At 31.0% G+C, this 22960-nt stretch overlaps 1 protein-coding gene and 1 long non-coding RNA gene across 2 annotated transcripts; both read left to right on the top strand.

The window, feature by feature from the left end:
• The first annotated feature begins 1897 nt into the window (after positions 1-1897).
• LOC127728952 (pyrethroid hydrolase Ces2e-like) lies at positions 1898-11301 on the top strand. Its single transcript, XM_052236531.1, has 7 exons — positions 1898-2098; positions 4168-4326; positions 4741-4885; positions 6304-6489; positions 8228-8439; positions 10685-10843; positions 11296-11301. Exons 1-7 carry the CDS (start codon positions 1919-1921, stop codon positions 11299-11301), a joined length of 1047 nt encoding a protein of 348 aa, XP_052092491.1. The 5' UTR covers positions 1898-1918.
• A 12-nt stretch (positions 11302-11313) lies between these two features.
• Positions 11314-19719, top strand: LOC127729791 (uncharacterized). Its single transcript, XR_007994828.1, has 5 exons — positions 11314-11385; positions 11826-11884; positions 17441-17576; positions 18220-18355; positions 19487-19719. It is a non-coding gene; the product is annotated as an uncharacterized LOC127729791 (long non-coding RNA).
• The last annotated feature ends 3241 nt before the right edge of the window (positions 19720-22960 follow it).

The raw sequence follows: 22960 nt of genomic DNA, 5'->3' as shown, positions 1-22960 counted from the left end.
CTTTCAAACAACGTTAGCTAGTTTAGTCGATTTTAACTAATATAAAATTTGTAAGATGTGGTATGATTGCCAATAAGACAACTGTCCAAAAGAGACCAAATGACAAAGAAGTTTACAACCAAAGGTCACTGTACGGCCTTCAACAATGAGCAAAACCCATACCGTAAAGTCAGCTATAAAAGGACCCGAAATAACAAATGTAAAACAATTCAAACGAGAAAAACTAACGGCCTGATTTATGCACAAAACATTGAACAAAAAACTAAAATGATATACAGCAACAAACGACAACCACTGAATTACAGGCTCCTGACTTTTAATAAGAGAGAGGAAAAAGATATCAAAGGGACATTCAAACTCATAAGTCGAAAATAACCTGACAACGTCATGGCAAAAAAAAAGAAAAAAGACATACAGACAAACAGACCGACAGACAAACAACATTACATAAAGCACAACATAGATAACAAAAGACTGAGCAACACGAAATGATAATTAATAACACATAGATTTATGTTGTATAGATAAAGATAACAAAAAATCTTTATTATTCCATTCAAACTTTCATTTCTATTTGCATTCATTAAAAGCGCATTTCAAAAATAACTTTTTATCTCAGAGCAATGTTCCTTTTAAGTATAAATTTCGGAGCCTAGACTTTTCAAATGTTGACAACTACTTTTCCTTGAAAATTATTATCAATCATTTAACATCAGAAATGTATTTTTTTTCTAATAAAAAAGAACAAAATCTTTTTTTTTCAATAAAGTCAGTCTTGTGAGTTGGTATTTATTAAGTATGAATACAAAACTTATAATTTAAAACAAAATGAAAATTCCTGACGCAAAAAGTGTAACTTTGGATGTAAAGTTATATACAATTACAATGTATTCTTTTTAGTTTCAAAAATGTAGTGAATCTTAATTTAGGGTTAAAGTTTTACTAAACTGAAACACTAGGATTTTTAGCGTTTTACATTTGGTTCTTATTTTCTTATCTCTAAAAATAGTAATTAATTAATTATTTATGAAGAAATGTACTTATAACTTTCTGTGAATCCTGGGCTTGCAAAACCATAAGTTCATTAGTTATAGATTTTTAATTTTTAGGATGATGCAAAATGATAATTTTCGCTAAACCATATCTTCATTATAAATATCTATACGAGGTAAATAAATATAATAAAACCCCGTCCCCTTCCCCTTCGTTTACAGAGATCATTTCGTGATTTAGCAACATTCCCTTCCCAACTCATGTTGTTTAAGATATAAGAAAAAACAAAACAAAAGGAAGACAATCCGCAGAAGAACACATTAAAGAGAAATCAAGATTGAGTAATGTTAACAATATCAAAATCGGTGATAACCCGGAAGAATAATTAAAGTAAGAAATTTAGTGTTTGTGGCGTTGTATATTCATTTCTTGAGTGATCTTCAGGGGGAACATTCGATACAAAATTATTAAGTAAGCAAAGACGAAATGGTAGAATTTACAAAATGAACTAGTTGAGAATGTTTTCACACATTACCACATTTAACAAACCATTATGATAACCATATTACAAATTTTGAACACGATATACATTTAATTGTCTTTGAAAAAATTGCAATAATTCTTTAATTGTATAGACAATAGCTATCTAACTTAAAATCTTCACATGTCAAGTATTATGTAACAAGTTTTTCAACGCTAATGTGCCTGTTGCAAAATGTCATGTAATATTACAGTAAATTTTAAAACGTTTATAATAATAACAAAACATATCGTGTATTGTTTAATCTTACTATTACACCCCTATTTTAATATCAAAATTCAAATTTAGCATCCTTCGGTATTATATAAAATTGAAATGAAAACCTACTCAATTAACTACTAGTACTAGTATATAATGACCAGAATCAATTCACACCGAATAGAAATGTCTTCAATATTTATTCTTTTGACTGTTGCTTTCTGTACGGGACAGTGTTTACCAGTCAGGGAGACGGTATTCGGGAATGTACGTGGAAAAATATCTACACGTGTTCCAGATAGACAAGTTGAAGAATATCTTGGTATTCCATATGCATCTCCACCTATAGGTCATTTACGATTTAAGGTATGACATGTCTTGATTATGTTTACTTAGGGTATGCAATAAATGAAAGTAAAATAATTGCAATTTGAGGCAAGAAATATTTGTGATAAAATATCATTATCAATGATAAGGGGATACTTTCAAAGTTTTATATCTTTGTAAAATAACCGATGTTAGCAAACGTACTCGAGAAAGCTGTAATATAGACTATTGTACATGTGATTTTATGATAAGAACAATAATAAATAGCAAACGCAATAGCTGACTTTGGTTAAGTGATAAAAATCATGTAACGTAGTCAAAATGTTATCTGGCACTAATAGAATAGAGATATTTGTCTGTTTAAATGCGTTAGATAAGGAAGAAGTATATGTTGAACATATTATGTGGGTTATAGAAAGAGAACTTCGAAAGTTTTACTATCCAGTTAACTAGGGATTGTAAAACCCATTTGTTCAACATTTTCATTTTTAGTTTGCTTACGTTTTAATGTCATAATTAAAGTAATAAATGTAATAGGTTCGAAAATGTATTTCTTGAATTCTATATGCATTTTAATAATTTTATAAATTTAGTAAACCAAACAATGAATAAATTTGTTCCTTGAAATTCCCGCCATATTCCAATAAAAATCATATCTTGACTCACATCTCGAAATTGGTATTGGGAGGGTCAGTTGAGAACTATGCTTTACGACAAAAAGAAAGGATTTCTGTTTCCCCTTGTGGACTTTCCATTTCTATGTACCAATATTCCATCTGTGCCTACATATGTAGTATATATCTCCCAGCTGTCAAAATTGTGTCTCAGATGACTTCGAATATATTCCACTAGTTGAAACCACAATCACTTCCTTTTTTCCTCGACAACATAAACAACATAACAGATGCCACATATGGAGCAGAAACTGCCTACCCTTCAAGGGAACTTGAGTTTAACCCCGATATTTGTTGTTGCGCAATCTTCCGTTTACTGTTCGCAATGTTTTCTTGTTGTTGCTTGTCTTTTCGTAATTTTTCTTTTGGCCATAGTGTTATCGGTTTTCTATTGGTCTTTCGGTTTTTTACCTCCCGCCCGTTTTTGGTGATTTGCTTTTAGAGAAACAAAATCTACAAAAGTAAGCCTTCTATCTAAACAATACCACAGGCATATAGATTAATTTTCGTACTTTGAAATTATCGGTAAATCTTCAATGAATAAAAACCATAATCAACGGAGCAGTGTTGCCGAACTGTATGTAAATGCTTGACTACATAACATTAGAATTTAACTTTATAATTTATGATTAAGAGCAATAGTACCACGACGATTTTCTTTATTTATATTTTATTTTCCGAGTATCACTGCCAAATGTTAAAAATAAGGATATCCAAGAAATACGATTTACGTTCACTCACCCGTAAGGGTATCATATGCCCAATGGCCAGGTGCAGTTATCATTAAACAAGTTTATTTAAAGTTTCTGCATATGCCTATAGATGTTTGTGCTCTAAAACGTTATCCATATAGATGAAATAGCTAATTGACTTTTATTGAAATGGCCATGAGTAATATTAATTGTGTTCTTACTGTCATTAGTCACAAACATATGTAAACATTTTTAATCAGAATAATGAGATAGTCATACGAATCTTTACCTGTTTGTGTGATTTCATTTCAAATAATGACCATACATTATATTATAAAAAACAAAAGAAATATAACAACTAAATTTGATTCAGAGAAAAAGTGACAATTTACTTTAACATGGGAAATTTTCGCGAGGTTTTTATATTTGACAAAGTAAGACAAATCGAAAATGATCCCTCGTATAAAATTGACATGTAATAAATTGCGAACAGGATTTTAGTCGCAAAATTAAATCTCTTCGGAAATAAATCCCTTTATAGTATTTGAATATTTGCTTTTCTCAAGGAACATATCAGTATTTGAATTTAAAAGTAAATGTATTACATTTTTTTTACTTGTATGCTTCTCTATAAGAATATAAAACTTGTTTTAATGGTTTATTTACCTATCTTATTACTATATTATTTTTTGTCGACGGAACATTAACAAGTTAATATGCTATTTGTTTCGAATCATTGCAGAGGCCGAAGGACCCAATGATATGGAAGCCTTTAATTTTAATAACGACTGAGCTCCCACCAGCATGTCCGCAGCAGTATGCAAACTATGTAAATTTTCATAAACCAGGGTTTATGAGCTTCAATGAAAACTGCCTTTATATGAACATTTATGTGCCAAAAGTATGTACTACCATCTTTTTTGTAACAAGTTTTAACAACATTTTATTTTGAACAGTATTGTAAGCTAAATATCAAATACTTGATTTAAAAAATAACATTTTCATGTATGCAATCAAAACTTTAAACAAAATGCAATTTGTTATCATCAACTGTGGTCTCAGTATTATTCAGTGAATCTTGTGGGTAAAGACGAACCATGAACCTAAATGTCAAACGAAGTAAATATTTTTCATCGGCTTGTATGCAATCTATGGCAAATCACCGAAATCACGTATCCACGAAAATACATTTGTTTTTCAATCCACGAAAATGTTTACCCATAAATATACATGAATCATAGTTTAAGAATGAAATATCCAGAAATTTCAAATGTAATATAAAAAGTGAAAGCTTCTCGACTTCGCATATTCACAGGTCGATAAAGTGGCACTGCCAGTTCTATTTTTTATTCATGGAGGCTCCAACACAGTTGGAATGGGAGCCATGTTTGATGGAGATATACTAGCGGCACATGGAGAGATAATTGTTATTACCTTCAATTATAGACTAAATGATCTGGGTAGGAATTAGTTATTATTCTCATCTAAACCAAACTTATTTTTTGCAGTTTTTTTCTATTATTTAAGGAATGACTGTAATATTTTTTTCTGTCTATTCGAAATAACATCAAAAATGTGGTGCACACTGAATAACCCGCGTAGCGGGTTATTTTAAAGTGTGCACCACATTTTTTATGTTATTTCGAATAGACAGAAAAATATTACAGTCATTTCTTATAATTTAATTCTTAATTCCATTTTAAACCGAAGTAAATCATGAAAAAACGTTGATGACGACAAGGTCAGATGACAAAATTATGTCTATGAGCTGATAAACAAAACAACGTCAGCCAATCGGAAGACGCGTTACATCCAAAATTAAATTATTGTTCTATAACACTACTGTTCCAGGTTAAGGGAAGGGTTGAGCGCTCACGAACATGTTTTACCTTACCACATTCTAGCTGTGCATTTCCAATGTTAAAAGTCTGATATTTAATGGCTGTTATTGTTTCATATATGTCATATATGTTTTTCGTACATCAATGTATGAGATAGACCGTTAGTTTTCTCGTTTGAATTCACTTTTTTTGTGTTGGTGCCTTTTATAGCTGACTATACGGTATAGTTTTTTCTAACAATTGAAGGTCGTACAGTGACCTATTATTGCTTTTATCTTCATCATTTGAACTCTGGTGGATAGCAGTCTCATTGGCAATCATACCACATCTCTTTATTTTTATATTATCATCTGAGATAACAAGAATTTAAATATGACAAGTTTGATTTCGTTTCTCTAATGAGAAAAAAATGAACGAATTTTAAGACTTCAGTTTCTATGATATTACATAAAATGCCCATATGCTGTTGTTTAATTCATCTACCATAGCTGACTTTTTTTTTTAAAGTGTGATTTTCATGGAGCTTTTAATTTTTTCAAGCTGCATACCCTAATTTATGTGAGTTTCTTGTTTTATTTTTATATAAAGATGTTATTATTTAATATTTGGACCATGCAATTTGAAGGAGATTGACTTGCTACTTACGTACACTGAAAAGAAAATATTAATGTGAGGTATAGTAATCATGGACAAATTCAGCAAAAATTTCAGTTTTTAGTATACGGACGTTATTAATGAACATTTTAATCGATCAGTTTTGCAGTTTTTAAATTCAGTATTTTTTGTTGATAGTTGTTTTAAAAACACATTTAAAGGAATTTTTAATGACCAACAATGGACATCTAGCGAAAAATTTCGCTGCTAGGGACCGTCTTGTTTTGGTGTGAGAAACGAACTGTTGCTACGTGTTGAAATCCACTCAGTAAATTTAGAGGAATAACCTTTGCCTTTTGTTTTGTCAAGCTCGATAAATGATATTGTGTCATGAATAATGATAATATAGTTAATAACTACAATACTTAATGTAATTATTACAGGATTTTATGCAGATCCAAGTAATGGAATAAAAGGTAACAATGGTCTAATGGACCAAGTATTGGCTTTGAAATGGGTAAACAGAAATATAAAGTATTTCAATGGTGATCCATCTAAAGTTACCATACATGGACATAGTGCTGGGGCTATGGATGCTGCTCTTCATTTACTCTCAAGTTTGACTAAAGGTATCATAAAAAAAATACACTGATCTTTTCTACAAGATAAATATTACAAATTTATATCTGATAATGCATTCAAATTATATTGTAGTTAAAAGAAATAAAGTCCTTTTATCTTTTAACAACATCAATTATTCCAAATCAGTTCTATTTCATGCACAATTCATTGCATTAATTATTTTCATGCTAACATCTTTTTGTGGAATTAAAAAATACTCAAAACAGGTTTGTGACTGAAAAGTATGACTCTTTTATCATTTAAAAGTTATTTATGAGTAAAGGGAAAGTTAAGCTAGGCTAAATTTATAAGGTATATTAAAACGAAGTTCTCTTTCTTGACGCGAAATATATTTTGAAATCCACCGATACTGCATCAAGTTAGGTTCGATATACTGTAATTTAGAATTTTCGACTCGTATTCAATATTTAATCATTTATAGACATGACAATAAATTACCAATGATTATAGTTCCCTCGGTAGGGTAAGTTATCCTATTAATGTTCCACTTCTATAATTTATGCATACACAGAGAAAAATATTTTTTTTCAAAATAAAAAAAATAAAAAAAACCGGTTGCCAATGAGCATCTATATTATTTTTGTGTTTTTGTTAAGGTCATTTTTGATGGCCTGTGATTGTTTATATCTCTGTCATTTGGTCTTTTGGGATCGTTTTCACGTTGGCCATCTTAATTTACGAATTTTGAAATTATACCGCGGAAATTTACATAAAGTTTAATAAATACTATTAGGGATTATTGTCCTTGTCTTGGTTTGGATATTTCATATTCACACTGAAAACTCCTTGCTAAAATGTATGACTTTACAATTTACTTCAAAAGAGACGATTTTTAGTTCTTAATGTTAATTTTCTATTTTTTGGACGTTGATGTTACTTTGACCCCTTTTCAAGGTGTGTATAGTTTCCTAACTTATAGTGGTATTTTAGATTTTAACAACGTAATCTGTGAATAACTAACAAATCATTACGTGATGAATTTCGTTAGAACAAAATAAACTTTCAACTCTCCTTGCGCAAAGAAGATCTTAGATGGATTTGGCTATTTTATAGGTCTCTTTTGGTCACATAGCTTATCACGTGTTCAAATGCATCATTCTTTTAAAAACTTTTGGTTTGAGCGTTCCTGATCAATTGAATCCAGAGAAGCACTTCAGACAAACAAAATCTTAAAAGTTTTACTTCTTGTTATTTTGTGTTGTTACATCACTGTTCAATGAAATGGGGAGGGTTGAGCGCTCACAAACACGTCAAACCCCGCCACAATATTTATTTGCCTGTCTAAAGCCATGAATATGCAATCCAATGGTTTTCGTTGTTCGCTGACTGCCACATTTGTTTTTTTTCATTTTTGTGGTATAAATCAGGTTTTTGATTCCCTTATTTGAATTGTATCACATATATTTAACTTACATGAACATTTGTGTAAAGACATCATGTTGCCAAACATTTCTATTTTGTTTTTAGTTTGTGAAGATAACAAAGTGTGTTATGTTGACCTTTTTCTATTTTTATTTCTTTAAATCTATTAAATTAATAAGTCTAAAGCGATTTTGTGAGAAATTGGGATAACATTTTTTTCTGTCTTTTCTGACAGACTAATATACAAAAACAGCTGGATGATTTTATTTCATTTTATGATAATTCATTTGTCCAAAGATAAGCAGAATGACATTACACAATATTTTGTATTTCTATTCAGAAATGTTTTATCCGTTCTAATAGGTTTATTCAGAAACGCAATCATCCACAGTGGCTCACCAGTTTCCCCTTTGGCGTTATCTCCTTGTGTAAGAACAAGTCGAATGTCAGCAATCCCAGAAAACTGCCGACTTGGGACGAGTCTTGTTGTCGATGATGAACATCAGAAGGCTATTAATAAATTGTTGGAAGGAGGTGATGGATATGAATATTTTTTAACAAATAGATCTTTGAAGGTAAAAGGTTGACTAACAATATTTTTCATTGAGTTTAAATAGTTTGATTTTAAATGAAATTTTTTTTTTTATCAATTTGGTGTTTCCGGGAGCTATGTGACAAAACGTTACCTAACATAGTAGATATAAAAATAAAAAGATAACGAATGATTGTCATTGAAATAACTATCCACCAGCGACCAACTGACAAAGCAACTAAATTCATTGATAGTTAACTTTGCCTGCGGAAGTTTATTTCAATAATTTTTAAATTTCTCGATAGAGAATTTGATATTTTTTTTATAAATCTTCCAGTACATTTCGAATCACTGACTACTGAACCGATGATGCCCAGGGGATAATCAGTCCACCATCATTAATATCGACCATGTGCTTGTATTAAACTGCTTAGATTGTATGCAACTATACTGTATATACCTCCATACATCTTCCGTCTCTAACGTTTGAATTATTTTACGAATTGGTCCTTTACATTTTCTCTTTATTCTATCATTATTTTTATTTTACTATCTTAATTTTTTGACATGTTATAAAGTGTTAAATGCATCCTGTTAATGTGATGCAAATAAAAAAATAAGATCAATTAAAAGAAAAAAACTAGTATCCCGTACAACAACATTGATTTATTTGTATCAAACATTTCACTTTGGAAGTGCATGTGAACAAATAGTCTAAAGCGATATTTATATAATATATGAATATCGTCTCCTCGTATCCTTGTTCTATTATGAGCGAACAGCTTGGGTTTTTCAACCACAAGGTCAATACACTTGCTCTTACGCGCAGAATCAACAACCCAGTAGTCAGCGATCTTATGCGGACATAAAATATCATGGATGCGGTAATTTTTACTGTTCATATAATCATTCGAAATACGTTTGCTTTGATTCTAGCGATAATTTTGAGTAATATGTAGATAAAATGCAAAACGCGTGTCTGACAAATTAAATCATAAACCCAGTATCTTTGTTGAGATTTTTTTAAAGCAATATCGATTTCATTGAAAAACAAAAACAAAAAATTGAAAATGTATAATCACTATAAGATAAACGTCTTTATAAAACAGTAAAGTAGAAGGATGAACAACTAAACTTATAGAGAAAAAATATATGATTCATTTTCGCTTGTTATATAACATTAAAAGAACTAAAAACATCTTGCTTTTATAACTATTTAAATAAAGCTCGCTTAAAATATTTTTTTTTATATTTTTTTTAACTAAATGCACGTTTATTTTACGTTATCGTCTATATTAGTGTTAATATACTTATCATTTTACCAGTAACAATCCAGACTAACGTTTGTTTTCCGCACAGGTCTTAGCAGAAACATGACTGATTGTTTATGTGTCTTTCCTAGAAACGCGATAATAATAAGTAAAGCCCAAAATTTTCTCCTTGACAACATTTATGTACGTTTTGGCAATACAGTTTATCGACAGGTTGTAGGTAATCCTATGGGTACCCATTGTGTCCCTTTTATAGCAGACTTGTTCCTTTACAGTAATGAATCAAGGTTTATGGCCAAACGCAGTAAAGAACCGTCTAAAATCTAAAGGGTGCAGTAAAATGGGTACCCTTAAAGTTATTAGTATCACACGATCAATTCCTCTGCTGGCGGATCGTAAATTTCGAAGATATACAATTAGTAAAAACCTCCATCATGAAAAACTATGATTTCTGGCAAGTTTTGGCTTTACTTTTGGTTCTTTTTGGTATTACTAGCTCTTTAACGTTTGCATTAGATTTTTTTAATTTCTAATGTTTTGGTCTCGGACTTCTTAAGAGACATTGATTGTCAAAATACGCATCTGCTGTAGTATAATTGATCACGTAAATTTTGTAAGGTAGCTCTGCACATATCGCGGTCCTGAAATGTTGTTACGACTGGGCATTTTTTGTTCTCCCTCATACATAACTATCCTCTTAACTACTGGAACGAATATAAGGAATTTATGCAGGCATAATGAATTTGAAATTATTAAAGAAAAACACTTATTTGCTTCGATTTTCTAAAATCTACTAAAATATCAAAATATCATAAAGTTATTTTATCGTCATTGGTTCTGATTATCAGGTACTTGATTGGGACTTTCTCACTTAAAACCACTTATGCAATATGTCAATAAATGCCAATTAAATAAATACAATTGTTTGTCACAGATTTAAAAATGCATGTAAAAAAGAGGACAAACGCTCGTTTTAGCAGATATTGTAACCATGCTGACTCTTATTTTTTTCGATAGGATAATTGGATAGTTGTTGACGGGGATTTTTTAACAGACAGTCCGGAATATTTGTTTACCTGTGGACAATTGCATGCTGATTCAGTGTTAATTATGATGGCACGAGATGAAGCCTGGCCATTAGATATGTCAGGTATGTTTATCATTGAAACATTACCCGTAGGTTTATTGGAAATACCTTTTCATTTTATTTTCTCCCTAAACCTCGTCTCTATTTTGAAATATTTGAAAACACAAAATAATATTTATGTTTGGCAATGAAATTGACAACAAAAAAAGTATAAGAATGTAACAATTTGTAACTGTAAATTTTCAGAAGTCAGCGGATTTTTTTTTTGTGTTAGGCAGCACTGGTAATTGGTAGATAGATAGCTGTTTTCGTGTTTAATGCGGATTGCATAAATACACATCAAACGCAATATTCGATTACAACAAAAGTTATGAATTATACATATTGTTATGTGACAAACAATTGACCGATGTTAAGTCAAAGAAAAACATGTTTCAACAATTGTTAGATACTGTCCAACGACCAAGTCATATAGTGGTTAGTTCTATAACATCTTCTCTGTTATTCGAGAAACAATCATCAGATACAAAAATATTTGTAGAATTAGTTGAAAACCATTCGATGTATGACACAGAGATAACAATCGAAGCGCTAGCATCGGAATTTTTTCCAGAAAGACCGGAATTCAAAGGTATTTATTTAATGCGATTCTATAATTTATGTTTGGTGCCAGTTTTTTCCACAGACAGTCTTCATTAGTATCGGGACTCTATATTATCTCTTCTAGACGACTTATTACTTTTTTCGAACGAGGTAGAATTTTATACCAGGGCTTTCTCAAGAAGAATGAAAGGAAACTATCATTGACGACTAACTTCACATTTTCTTCGATATATGATGTCTTCTCATCGATTTATTAAAAGTTTTATGACTGATAAGAGCATGTTTATTCATCAGAATACCCGGGCGGACGGTTTGTGATTTTGCAAAATTCGCTTTTTACCAACGAGAAAACTAAAACTGGAATACAAAGCTTATTTTTCACTGAGACATAAAATTACATCACTTAAATAATAACTCATATTAGAAAACATAATACACTTTTAAAATTATAAAATCTTATTTTCGTAGACGCCATTAAAAAAGAGTTGAAAAAATGGAAAACCCTAGATCTATCAAGATATCCTGAAGTGAGTAGAATGATTGAGAAACGTTATTAAACAATTTTATTTAGTTTGCATGAAGTTGCAAACTAGACAAATTAGTCTTAGATACATGATTTTTTTATTAGTTGTTATTGGCTATGAACTAACTGTCATTAACTGCAAGTACTCTCAGAACTGTACTTAGTGTCTTTTTTGTTGTAGGGATGTATAAATACCCTGCCACGTCCGGTCTGTATTTTTTTACTTATTTTTATCTGCTGTGTATCCATCTGATGAGTTAAGCCCTTTTCAACTGATTCTTTTATAGCTGACTATAGGTTTGGTTTATTGTTGAAGGCCGTACGGTGACCTGCAGTTGTTAACTTCTTTGTCATTTGGTCTCTGGTGGAGAGTTGTCTCATTGGCAATTATGCCACATCTTTTATTTTTATACTGAATATATCCTACAGGTTCTTATACGGGAAACCAGTTGCTCATAAATTTCCTAAAACTACATAACCAATCTATACAAAATGTTGATCATCTGCTGTTTAGTACGTATATACCTATTAGTAACAGCATCCAATTGAAATTCATAACACAAATGAGGAAAATATTTTTTGCGTAGGTAATACATTTTCCGTTGTCTTTTTTTCATTTTAGGTTTTGATTTTGTATGCACCTTTTACGATAGTTAGGGGGTTATGTTTTCTGGTCTTGAACGTTCGTCCGCCCAGTATCAGGTTAAAGTGTTTGGCTAATGTAGTGTAACTTGAAGTGGCAACATCAACTTGAAACTTAGTAAACATTTTCATAATGAAGTGAACTATTTGGGTTTTTTTTCGCCAAATTATAGTAGTTTTACCCAAATTTCATTTTCTACTTGTTAACACTCATTAGCGTCACGTATCAATTGAGATGTGCTATTTTAAGGTCACTGTGATATATGCCAAACAAGCACCAACTGCTATTTGAATAATTGAGTTACACGAAAACAAGCGTATATCTGAAAGGTAGTCTAAAGAATTCAGCAAGATACTTTTCTTACATCTGTACTTATGAATACAATAACCAGTTAGCAAGTAGGGTGTAGAATAAGTACCCATTGGAACACTATTTGTTAAAATATCGATATAACAGTTTTTTGTAGTTTATAGTACATACAGTATAGTAAATCATAATGTCATACTAGTATACGCTTTCCCGATAAAATACAAAGAAATTGAATATCAATACAAGGGTAAACAAAATAAAGCAACACTTTAAAAAACCTAATGCGTCCGAATTGCACCTCTAGGCCCATTAGCTATTGCAACGCCCAAAACCCGAAAGCCCCGTCAATAGTCATACGACCTAAAGGAGCATTTGGTCTCTATAGATTGTTGTCTTATTTGGAGCAACACGACGGGTGCGTAAGATAGGCGAAAGGTATCAAAGCGACTTGTGAAGTAGGATCTGCTTACACTTCCGGAGCACATGAGATCACTCCGGTTTTTGGGGGTGCGTGTTGCTCATGATCAGTCTTTAGTTTTCTATGTTGTGTTTTTTATACTGTTGTTTGTTTTTTGGTCTTTTTCGTTTTTTGCCATGGCGTTGCCAGTTTATTTTCGACTTATGAGTTTGAATGTCCCTTTTGTATCTTTCGCCTCTCTAATGCAATCAACGTCCGGTCAGAATGGGAACGTTAAATCCGATGCCTCGTGTAAAGAGAGTGCCACGCTCTTTGCACGTTAAGAACCCTTGCAACAACTCTTTGAGGTGTCCGTAGGTGACCTGTTACAAGGCTAAATTTCTGTCCCTATCCAATATACCCTCATTTCCCGTGGTAGTCTAAATTTCTCCGACCTTAATCCCTGACGCCCCTATTACAGAACCTACCTATTGTATTTATTGTTAATTTGTTCTCGTCCTGAATATGCATGAAATATTTGCCACTGGATGTTAAGCAACCAACAATCAATCAATCAATCTAATGCAATCACACCAAATCTTCCTAATTTTACATTATAGTACAAAGACAAATAAAGTGTAAACTATAAAGTAAATAAAATGAAACCCAACGTCCGATTTTAGAACTAGAATATTTAACCCAAGGCCATCATGTATCATTTGTAAAGTAGACACTGAATATTTATATATTTGGTCATGGTAATTCCCGATGAACTTTATGAGAAGAAGGACAAGAGAAATTCGAAGGTTTGGTTCTAACATTCTCGATGGTATAGTCTCTTATATCCCCTTGTTATCGAAAATTGTGGATGAGATGGGTTTGTAGTAGATATCAGATATGGCAGGTGCAGTTTAATCTGTATAAAGTAATTAGGATCAGGTATTGTTTTCTGTACAGACAGAAAATATTGCTAGTATTCCATGCATCCAAATGTTTATAAGCGAATTATACTTTTAAAAAAAATACTGTTTTCCTCATCTTGGAATTTTCTTTCACGGGTTTGAATAGCTTACGGTTAGAAATATTCATTACTATTGCGACCAGTGTGTTCCTACAGTACTACCAGTGACATTATCTTATTAATGGTGACCATAAAAAATATGGTCACCATGATGGCCCTAAATGTCCATCATTATACCTCCTGTTGCTTAATTAATTCACAAGGTATTAATCAAAAATTAGTCAAGGATAAAGGGAAATCATGACTGCATTGAAGTGTTAAAATTATATAACTCACAGGTAAAGTGTCTCAGGTAAAATATATGTGTTTGTCAAATTTAATAACTGTGATTATGACAAGAAAATTCTAAAATAAAATAATAAAACTAGTTGAAAAAATAGCTTCCTAACTTTTTTTTGTAAAAATTTTCTCATGACTGTTTGTTTTGATGTTATACCTTTTAAATAATTCTATCAATTTAAGTTATTTTTTACATGTATTTTTTGGCAAGTGAATAATAAATGAATATCATCTTCTAATATAATGCAAACTTTCACAACGCCTGCCTTTTTCCATTGAAAAGGTGTTTCTCAAATTAATTTTCTAAAATCAAAATTGTTTATACTTACTGCATTTAACATGGTTAAACAAATGTTTAAGATGATCTTTAGGACTTATTCTAAATAAAATTTAGGCAATTCATTATTTCTCTATTGAATAAATACATGTACATGATGTATATTCAAAATATTCATTACAGAAAAATTTGATAATATTTTTGTTGTCATATAAACATATTACAATTTAATCAAGTTTCTGACAAAAAAAACAAAAACAATCATTATAATGCAAAGAAATAACAATTTTATAAGAAATCAAAACACATGGAAAAAAATTATTAGGTTTTACCCTCAGTTCTAATGACTTTTTGTTTATAAAGGAGCCAATATTTTAAACATGTTCCATGTTATAGAGGTTTAGCATTTCTTTTACTGTTTGTTCTTGGTTAAGATTTTATTCATAAGATTCAAGATTTTATTCATAAACTGGTCAGAGACATAATTATGAGAAAGTAAACTATTTTCAAATAGATTATCTCTAAGTTGTTATGCTAATTTTACAAACAATTCTATCCTTTATAGGAATTTTTATCCACCATTTTCTATTTCTAAATTATGACCACTAATCATGCTAATTCTTTACTGAGTAAAGCATTTGAGTTTACTGTTTTCATCATAAGTTTTTATTTTATTTTCAAAAATATTCTTATTTTTTTTCTTAAAATTCATTTTTAATCAAGGGCTTTAAAGAATCTAATTCATTCAAGTCCCTGCAATTATTAACTTTTATCTAAAGGGCCTGAGTTGAGTGAAATATTCTTTGCAAATGTATACCAAGAATATGTATCATGCATATGCCAGTCCTGCATTTTCGACAATATAATACACAGAACAAAAAGTGATTTAATTAATAGACCATAAAAATGTCACAATCTATATAGAAGTGTACTTTATTTTTTTTTGAGACAAATTTTGCCTGTTAACTGACAAAATTAGCCAAACTAATGATAACATATTTGATAAGTTTACAATTATTTCAAAAAGCAAGACAATTTTTTCTTTGAATAATTTCTTTCATAAGATTTACTTTATTCAGATCTATATAGAGATAAGAACATTTTTCATTATGATTAGCATATATCAAAATTTGATGATAACTAGTTAGCCATTTGAAAAATTTAAGTCTCTATAGTGATTCTTCATGCACAACTCCAGTTTTGAGATTTGGAAAAATATAAAAGATAAACAAAAATAGTTTATTCCTATACCATATAATGATATTTTTAGTTTTCCAGAATAATAATCATGAAAATAGATTGTACAACTTTGTTAACAAAATTTATTGTAAAAGGATTGATATTCATGATATTGATAACTTTAATTAGATAAGAAACAGGCTTGTTAAATTACTTGCTTCGTGGTTCCTTTAAACATATCATTTGCATGATTATAAGTTATAATTAATAATAATTCATTTAGTAATGCAAACAAATAATTGAATACCATGTACATCATGTACAATAACTTTTTTAATGTAAAAATAATTATTTAAAGGATTCTCTGTTTTGTTTTCAAATGCTAGTCAATAACTTTACTTATCATTGATTTTTTGTCATTTCTACTCAAGATTCTTTCCAAGAAGAAATTAAAAGAATAAGAAGCAAAAAAAACAAATAAAAAATAAAAAATAACACTATAAAAAAAAGGAAATATGTAAATTTAAAGACAGAAAAATCAACAAATGATATGAATTAACAAAGACTAAAACAACATTCTATTCTACATTTTAAAGAAAAGGTGATATGTCAATTTGAGAAGAAACCTGAGTTACCTGTACAGGTAAATTTTAATGAAACATACAAGCTGAAAACTTCAACCCTGATTGATTTCAACAGGTAACATAATTAGATAAAACATCAACCTATGTTTTATGACCCCAATAAATGGCCAACATCTCAAGATTGAATACCCCAATCTCTGTAGCAGAGTTTATATCATTTAATTACATGCTAAATTACGGTTTTGTCACCCAATGTCACGGTTCATTGAACATATAAATGTGATAGTGTGAAATCAGTACAGCCTGAGGTTACAGTTTAAATTTAAAGTAGTTTTCGGTCAAATTATTTTAACATCATCTTGAAAATATTTACACGTGTTCATTATTATGTGTTTCCATGGTTCACTGAACAAGATAATGTGATAGCGAGAAAAGAAACATGGTGTCCTGTGAACTCTTGTTCGTTATCATATTTTTTTTTTACTTGATGAATAGTGCATATTTGTTTGTACCAATAAAAAAAATCAGCATTACAGAACTGATAGGACCATCTTGGAATATCATTAATAGTTAAACTACTTGGCAGTTGAATGATGCATGACCTTGGTTTCGATTTAAAACTGATTCGAACAAAACACTTAAGGTAAAGTTGACTATATACGATATTTGCTGTTCTGCTTATCGTTTTGGTTTTGTTTATTCCAAGCAAAAGCTCGACCAAGTGTTTGTATGCACTTCAATTCAAGGTCATTGTGTCGGTGATGTGACAAGCATGGTTCCTAATTTATATCACATCAATATCCATTAAGTATCAAGCCATCAATCGATCAATAAACAAAATAAACAAAAGTAAGATTATCTTTTGTTCCAGGCTATGGTGATGTATTCAGATGTGGTTATGATTGCGCCCATGATGAAACTTGCAGATATGATTTTTCAAAAGAAGAACGTTTATACACTCAGTTTTGAGTATATTTCACAGAATAAAAGCGGACCGGATTGGATAGGTAATAAAAAAATCTAGTCTAGTCAACAGGAATTCAACTTAACCATATATTGATAGTCATATTTACTAAAACTAATTTAGTTTGCAATAGTAATATTAAACATTCCTGTAATTATATCAGAGGCCAGGATGGGGTTTACAGAAATGAGAATAATGGACAAACAGTGCAGAGTTCAGGACCCAAAAATAAGGAATAGAGAAAATAGAGCAAACAATAAAGAATAGAGAATAATAGGGTGCTAAAATATTAAGAATAGGGAATATGGGTAAAAATATAAAGAATAAAGAAAAATTACCTAAAAAGTTAAAGAATAGAGAAAATTATCTAAAAAATTAAAGAATAGAGAGAAATTACCTAAAAATTAAAGAATAGAGAAAAATTACCTAAAAAATTCAAAAATAGAGAAATGAAGGACCCATTAATCCAGACCTTCATATCAATACGGTAGTTCATATATTTTAATCAAATCTTTGAATAAAAAGTCATATATCCATGCTGTCACTATTAATTCAAAATTCCAAATTTTGATAGCATCGTTTGAATTTAAACCCATAGTCAAAACACTGGTGTATGTTTTTTTTTCAATGAAAAACATTAATTCTAACACACATTGATTCTCATCATTAGATTTGTTTTTGTTTAGGGGTCCAGCATGGTTGGGACGCATTTTACGTATTTGGCTTACCAACAATTGGACACCCAAACTTCTCATATACGCCACGAGATGCCGATGTGTCTAAAACGACAATGAGAATCATCAGCGATTTCGTCAAAGAAGGGTACGTATGTTTATTATTTAAGCAGGCACAAAAACAAAACGTTAACAAATACTCGACAGTTTGGAATTTTCAATTAATTTCCAATTTTCCATTTATGTGATCCCGAAGCTCTATTATTTATAAGATTACGGACTTATAAGCTTAATACCGATAAAATTTACATAAAACATACACGTACAGCCTTCAAAAATACAGGACCAACGTTTCTTGTATGAAACTCCAGAAAAAATTAACAAACTTATCAAAGAAACCAGGCTTACAAAAAACTTACACCAGACACGTATTCGTTTTCAAACGACGCATTAGTGACGCTCGAATCAAAAACGCTAAAAGGACATATCAAGTACGAAATTGAAGAACACAAAATTAAATTTGATTAAGTCTAGATTTGTCATTTTTGACAGTCATATTGTTAAAATGTAAAGGCAAGACGGTGATTAAAAGGCCGAAACAACAGTAGTTTATCCATGCTCAAATCGAATAAATCAATTAACGAGATACAAAGCAAAGTTCGTAAAAGAAAATCTGAGGAAATCGCACAAACTCCAAAAGGAGGAGAATGGTTGTGTCGACAGGGTAATCGTATCTTGCTGTGAATGTATCAACCGCCATGCGAATCCACGTTCAGTCAAACTGTCTTAATCGGAAAAAGGGCATCTACAGATCAGACGAATATAAGATCTAAACCGCATAACGTGTCGCTGGGGAGTTAAGACACAGGCACATCGTATCAGTCAACCAAATTGTGATCGTGACCGTAAACTTATGAAGTGTCGATTTCAGGCGTTCTTCTCCCGACTCATGTTGGAGTAGTTTTTGATTCCGTATAATGTAAACATAAACGAGCGTAACGTATTAATTGATATATGTAAATGCCTTACTATGGGCAGATATTGCGTTACAGCTGAGAAATTAGAAGATGACAATTGGATAGTTGAAATCATCACGTTTGTCATAGATTGTATTTTAAGTTAAAGAAAACTCAATCTACAACGAAAAAGAAAACTCAAAATACAATCATGACACAAATAAAACAGTATCATATTTAAACACCAAATATGTTGAATAGTAAAACCACATACATATTAGATTGTTTGCCATGTTTTATTCTGATTTTTTTATTAATTTTAGACATTGGGGATCATATAGTGGGTTGAATGTCTACAATCCAGAAAGAAAATCGTATAACAAACTGGATTACGCCAATGACCAAGTCGTCTTAACAAACGAAATTAACTATAAACAACCAAGACTATCCTTTTGGTTCAAGTATTTGTATCCCTTGAATTTCACTTGCGGCATCAGCAGTTAAAAGTAGATTATAATACGTATGTTAATTCATACAAAAACGAAATAAAGGAGAATTAAAAGAGTCATTTGAATTAAATTCGTTTATTTCTAATATTTACACTTTCGATGAATGTATAAATTATACTTTAGAACTTAAGTCCAGGAGATCATGATTTATTTGTTAGTTGTAATTGCCTTTGAACTAGCTTTCAGTAACTGCAAGTATTCTTATGTCGGTTGTGTCTTTTGCCTTTATGATTGTTGATTTAGTGCTTCGTGTCTATCTGATGAGTCAAACCATTTCCAGCTTATTTCTAACTTTTGCTCTTATGATGTGCTGTTACATCACTGTCCTTTTTTTAAGAAAGGTTGAGCGCTCACAAGCATGTTTTACCCCGCCACATTCTCAACGTGATTGTCCCGTATAAGGACCCTGTTATTCAGGGGTTGTCATTGGTTGTTGTCTGTCATAATTGTTTTTCATTTATTGCTTTGTACTAAATCCGGTTGTTTGTTTTCTCGTTGGATTCGTTTCACATTTCGTCAAGTCGGGTCCTTTCGTGTTCAGTGTCTTTGAATTCATCATTGGTTTATTTTAAGAAATTTGGTTTTGTTTTTTTTTTCAATATAAGAGTAACACCAAAATCAACATAAGAGTACAAGTTATTGTCAAAAGACAAATTACCTTGAGTAGGAAGTAAATGAAAACGAATTAAACACCAATGAGAGAAAATCATTACAAAAAAACATTGAAACCTGACAAGTAACCAAATTAGAGGCAATAGTAGCTGACAGATGTTTAAATTTCATAAGTCCATTTAGATGATACAAATCAAGGTCAACAAATAAAACCCGAGGAATTCGTATGAAGTCTAGAAAGAGCTAGCCGGGATGCATCGACAGGGTAAGCGTCTCCTTCTATACAAGGAACACCCGCTATGCGATTCCGACAAAATATCACAATCGGGAATGTACACAATCGTCAGTTTACAGATTTACAGATAACTCAAAAGGAAGGGAAAATACAAAGGAGGCAATCGAATATCATAAGTGAATAAAACCAGAAACCTTGGGGAAAATATAAATTACGAAATGAGGAAGAAGAACGAAACAAAAACATTACATAGAAAAGGAATGGCTAAATGTGGACGTTTTCAGCTGAATGATATTTTGGGATATTAATGGAGGCTGTCTTAAAATTTTCTATCGTACATGCAGTGGAAATTCTACATCGTTATTACTTTTTTTTTTGCACCTTTCTGGCATGATACTTATTCCCCTCCTTCGACAAAAAATTCAAAAACCTAAAAGGGATGGACTGAGGAGTATATACTAAAATATGCGCGGGAGGTGAATAGTTTTGAAAACAACGGGATACTATTACTGTGGTTGTAAAGAGCCTGTGTCGCTCACCTAGGTCTATGTTAGACAATGGACCCTCTCCAACATTGTTGACTAGAATAGAACTCATGATGAAAATCTCATTTTTGTTGATCTTGTATTGCTTATCATTTTTTTCTGTTTACAGTTTCTCTGTATCTTTAGTTTTTGACCAAAAAGATGAAAAGTGAAAAAAGTTATCATTTAAGGACAATCACTCCATTCAATAGGTCTACCAACGATTTTGACAAAATTTAAGCTATTTGTAGATCTTGTCTTGTTGATTATTTTTACTATTCAAAGTGTCTATCTTTTATAGTTTTAGGATAATGGGCAAAAAGCAAAAAATAGGTAAAAATTGTCATTAACATGATTAAAGAGCAAGCACTCAAATAAGGTTTCGACTGACGAATTCAGCTATGTTATTCTAACTGGTCATTTTTGCTGTTTAAAGTGTCTACCTATCTATTACAGTTTTCATGATAATATGGGAAAAAACACAATCAACAGGTAAAAATAATCATGAAAGAGCAATAACTGCAATAAAAAGTCGACTGACAATTTCGACCATGTTGACTTATTTGTCGATTTTGTCTTGCTAATCAGTTTTGCTTATTTCAGTTTTTATCGACCTATTACAGTTTTTAAGAAGTTAGGCAAAAAGCAAAAAATTGTGTAAAAATATTCATTAAGGGCAATAACTCCAGTAAGAAGTCGACTGACGATTTCTGCCATAAGGCCTCTTTGTAGATTTTGTCTTGTTGATCGTTTTTTCGATATTTAAGTTTTCATCTATCTTTTACAGTTTTTTTAGATATTTAGCAAAAACAAAAAATAAAATGCTCCGCTGTACGCAGTTTGATGCGATTGCAGAGGTCGAACCCTGAACAGTTGGGGCAAGTATGGAAACAACATTCAAGCTTCATACAGCTCTGAATTTGGATTGTGATTAAATATTTGACACAGCATAGGTTTCTGACACAAGATGAATGCGGCCTAAGAACTTAAAATTTTGAAATTGGACATTTACCTATTATTGATAAATTAGATTTAACATATCAAAGAACTCCAAGAATTCAATTTTTGATGAAATTTTATTTTGGACCCATTGGACATCAATGTTCACAAATTTGATAACGGGCCCAAAATCCAAATATACAGTTAGATTCAGCATATCAAAGAACCCAATATATTCAATTTTTGTCGAGGTTAAATTTGGGACACCGATTTGAACCATCTTGAAGACTGGGCCAAAAATCAAAAATTTATATACATGTTTAGATTCCTCATATCAAAGAACCCCAAGAATTCAATTTTTGTGAAAATCACAATAAGATTTATCTTCGACACTTTAATGTGGACCAATTTGAAAACCGGGCCAAAAATTAAATAAAAAAAAAATACGCGGTTAGATTCTGCATATCAAAGAACCCCAAGAATTCAATTTTTGTTCAAATCCAACAAAATTTAATTTTGGACCCTTTGGACCTAAATGTAGACCAACTTAAAAACGGGGCAAAATTTTCAAAATCTAATTACAGTTATTTCAGCATAATAAAGAACTTAAAGAATTCCAGATTTTGAATTAAACCCCATTGAAATTGGTCAAGAAATAAGCAATTTATACAATGTATTGGAAAAGTATTGTTTTTGGCCCCTTATTCCTTAACGGGCAGGGCAATAATCCAAAACTTCCTTTTTTGGTATGGAACCTTGTGGTAAATTTCATAGAGATGCATCGACTTATACTCAAGTTATTGTCCAGAAAATCCTTGTTTTTGGCACCTAATTCCTTAGCTGTTTGGGCCAGAACCCTCAAAATCAATCCCAACCTTCCTTTTGAAGTATGGAACCTTATGATACAATTTCATAGAGATCAATACACTTATACGCAAGTTAATGTCCAGAAACAAGAAAATACTTGGTTTTGGACCC

The sequence above is a fragment of the Mytilus californianus genome, unplaced genomic scaffold (genome assembly GCF_021869535.1).
Source record: "Mytilus californianus isolate M0D057914Y unplaced genomic scaffold, xbMytCali1.0.p SCAF_2, whole genome shotgun sequence".
NCBI lineage: Eukaryota > Metazoa > Mollusca > Bivalvia > Mytilida > Mytilidae > Mytilus > Mytilus californianus.
Note: the sequence above shows the minus strand (reverse complement) of the source record. Positions and strands in the feature narration are given on the sequence as shown.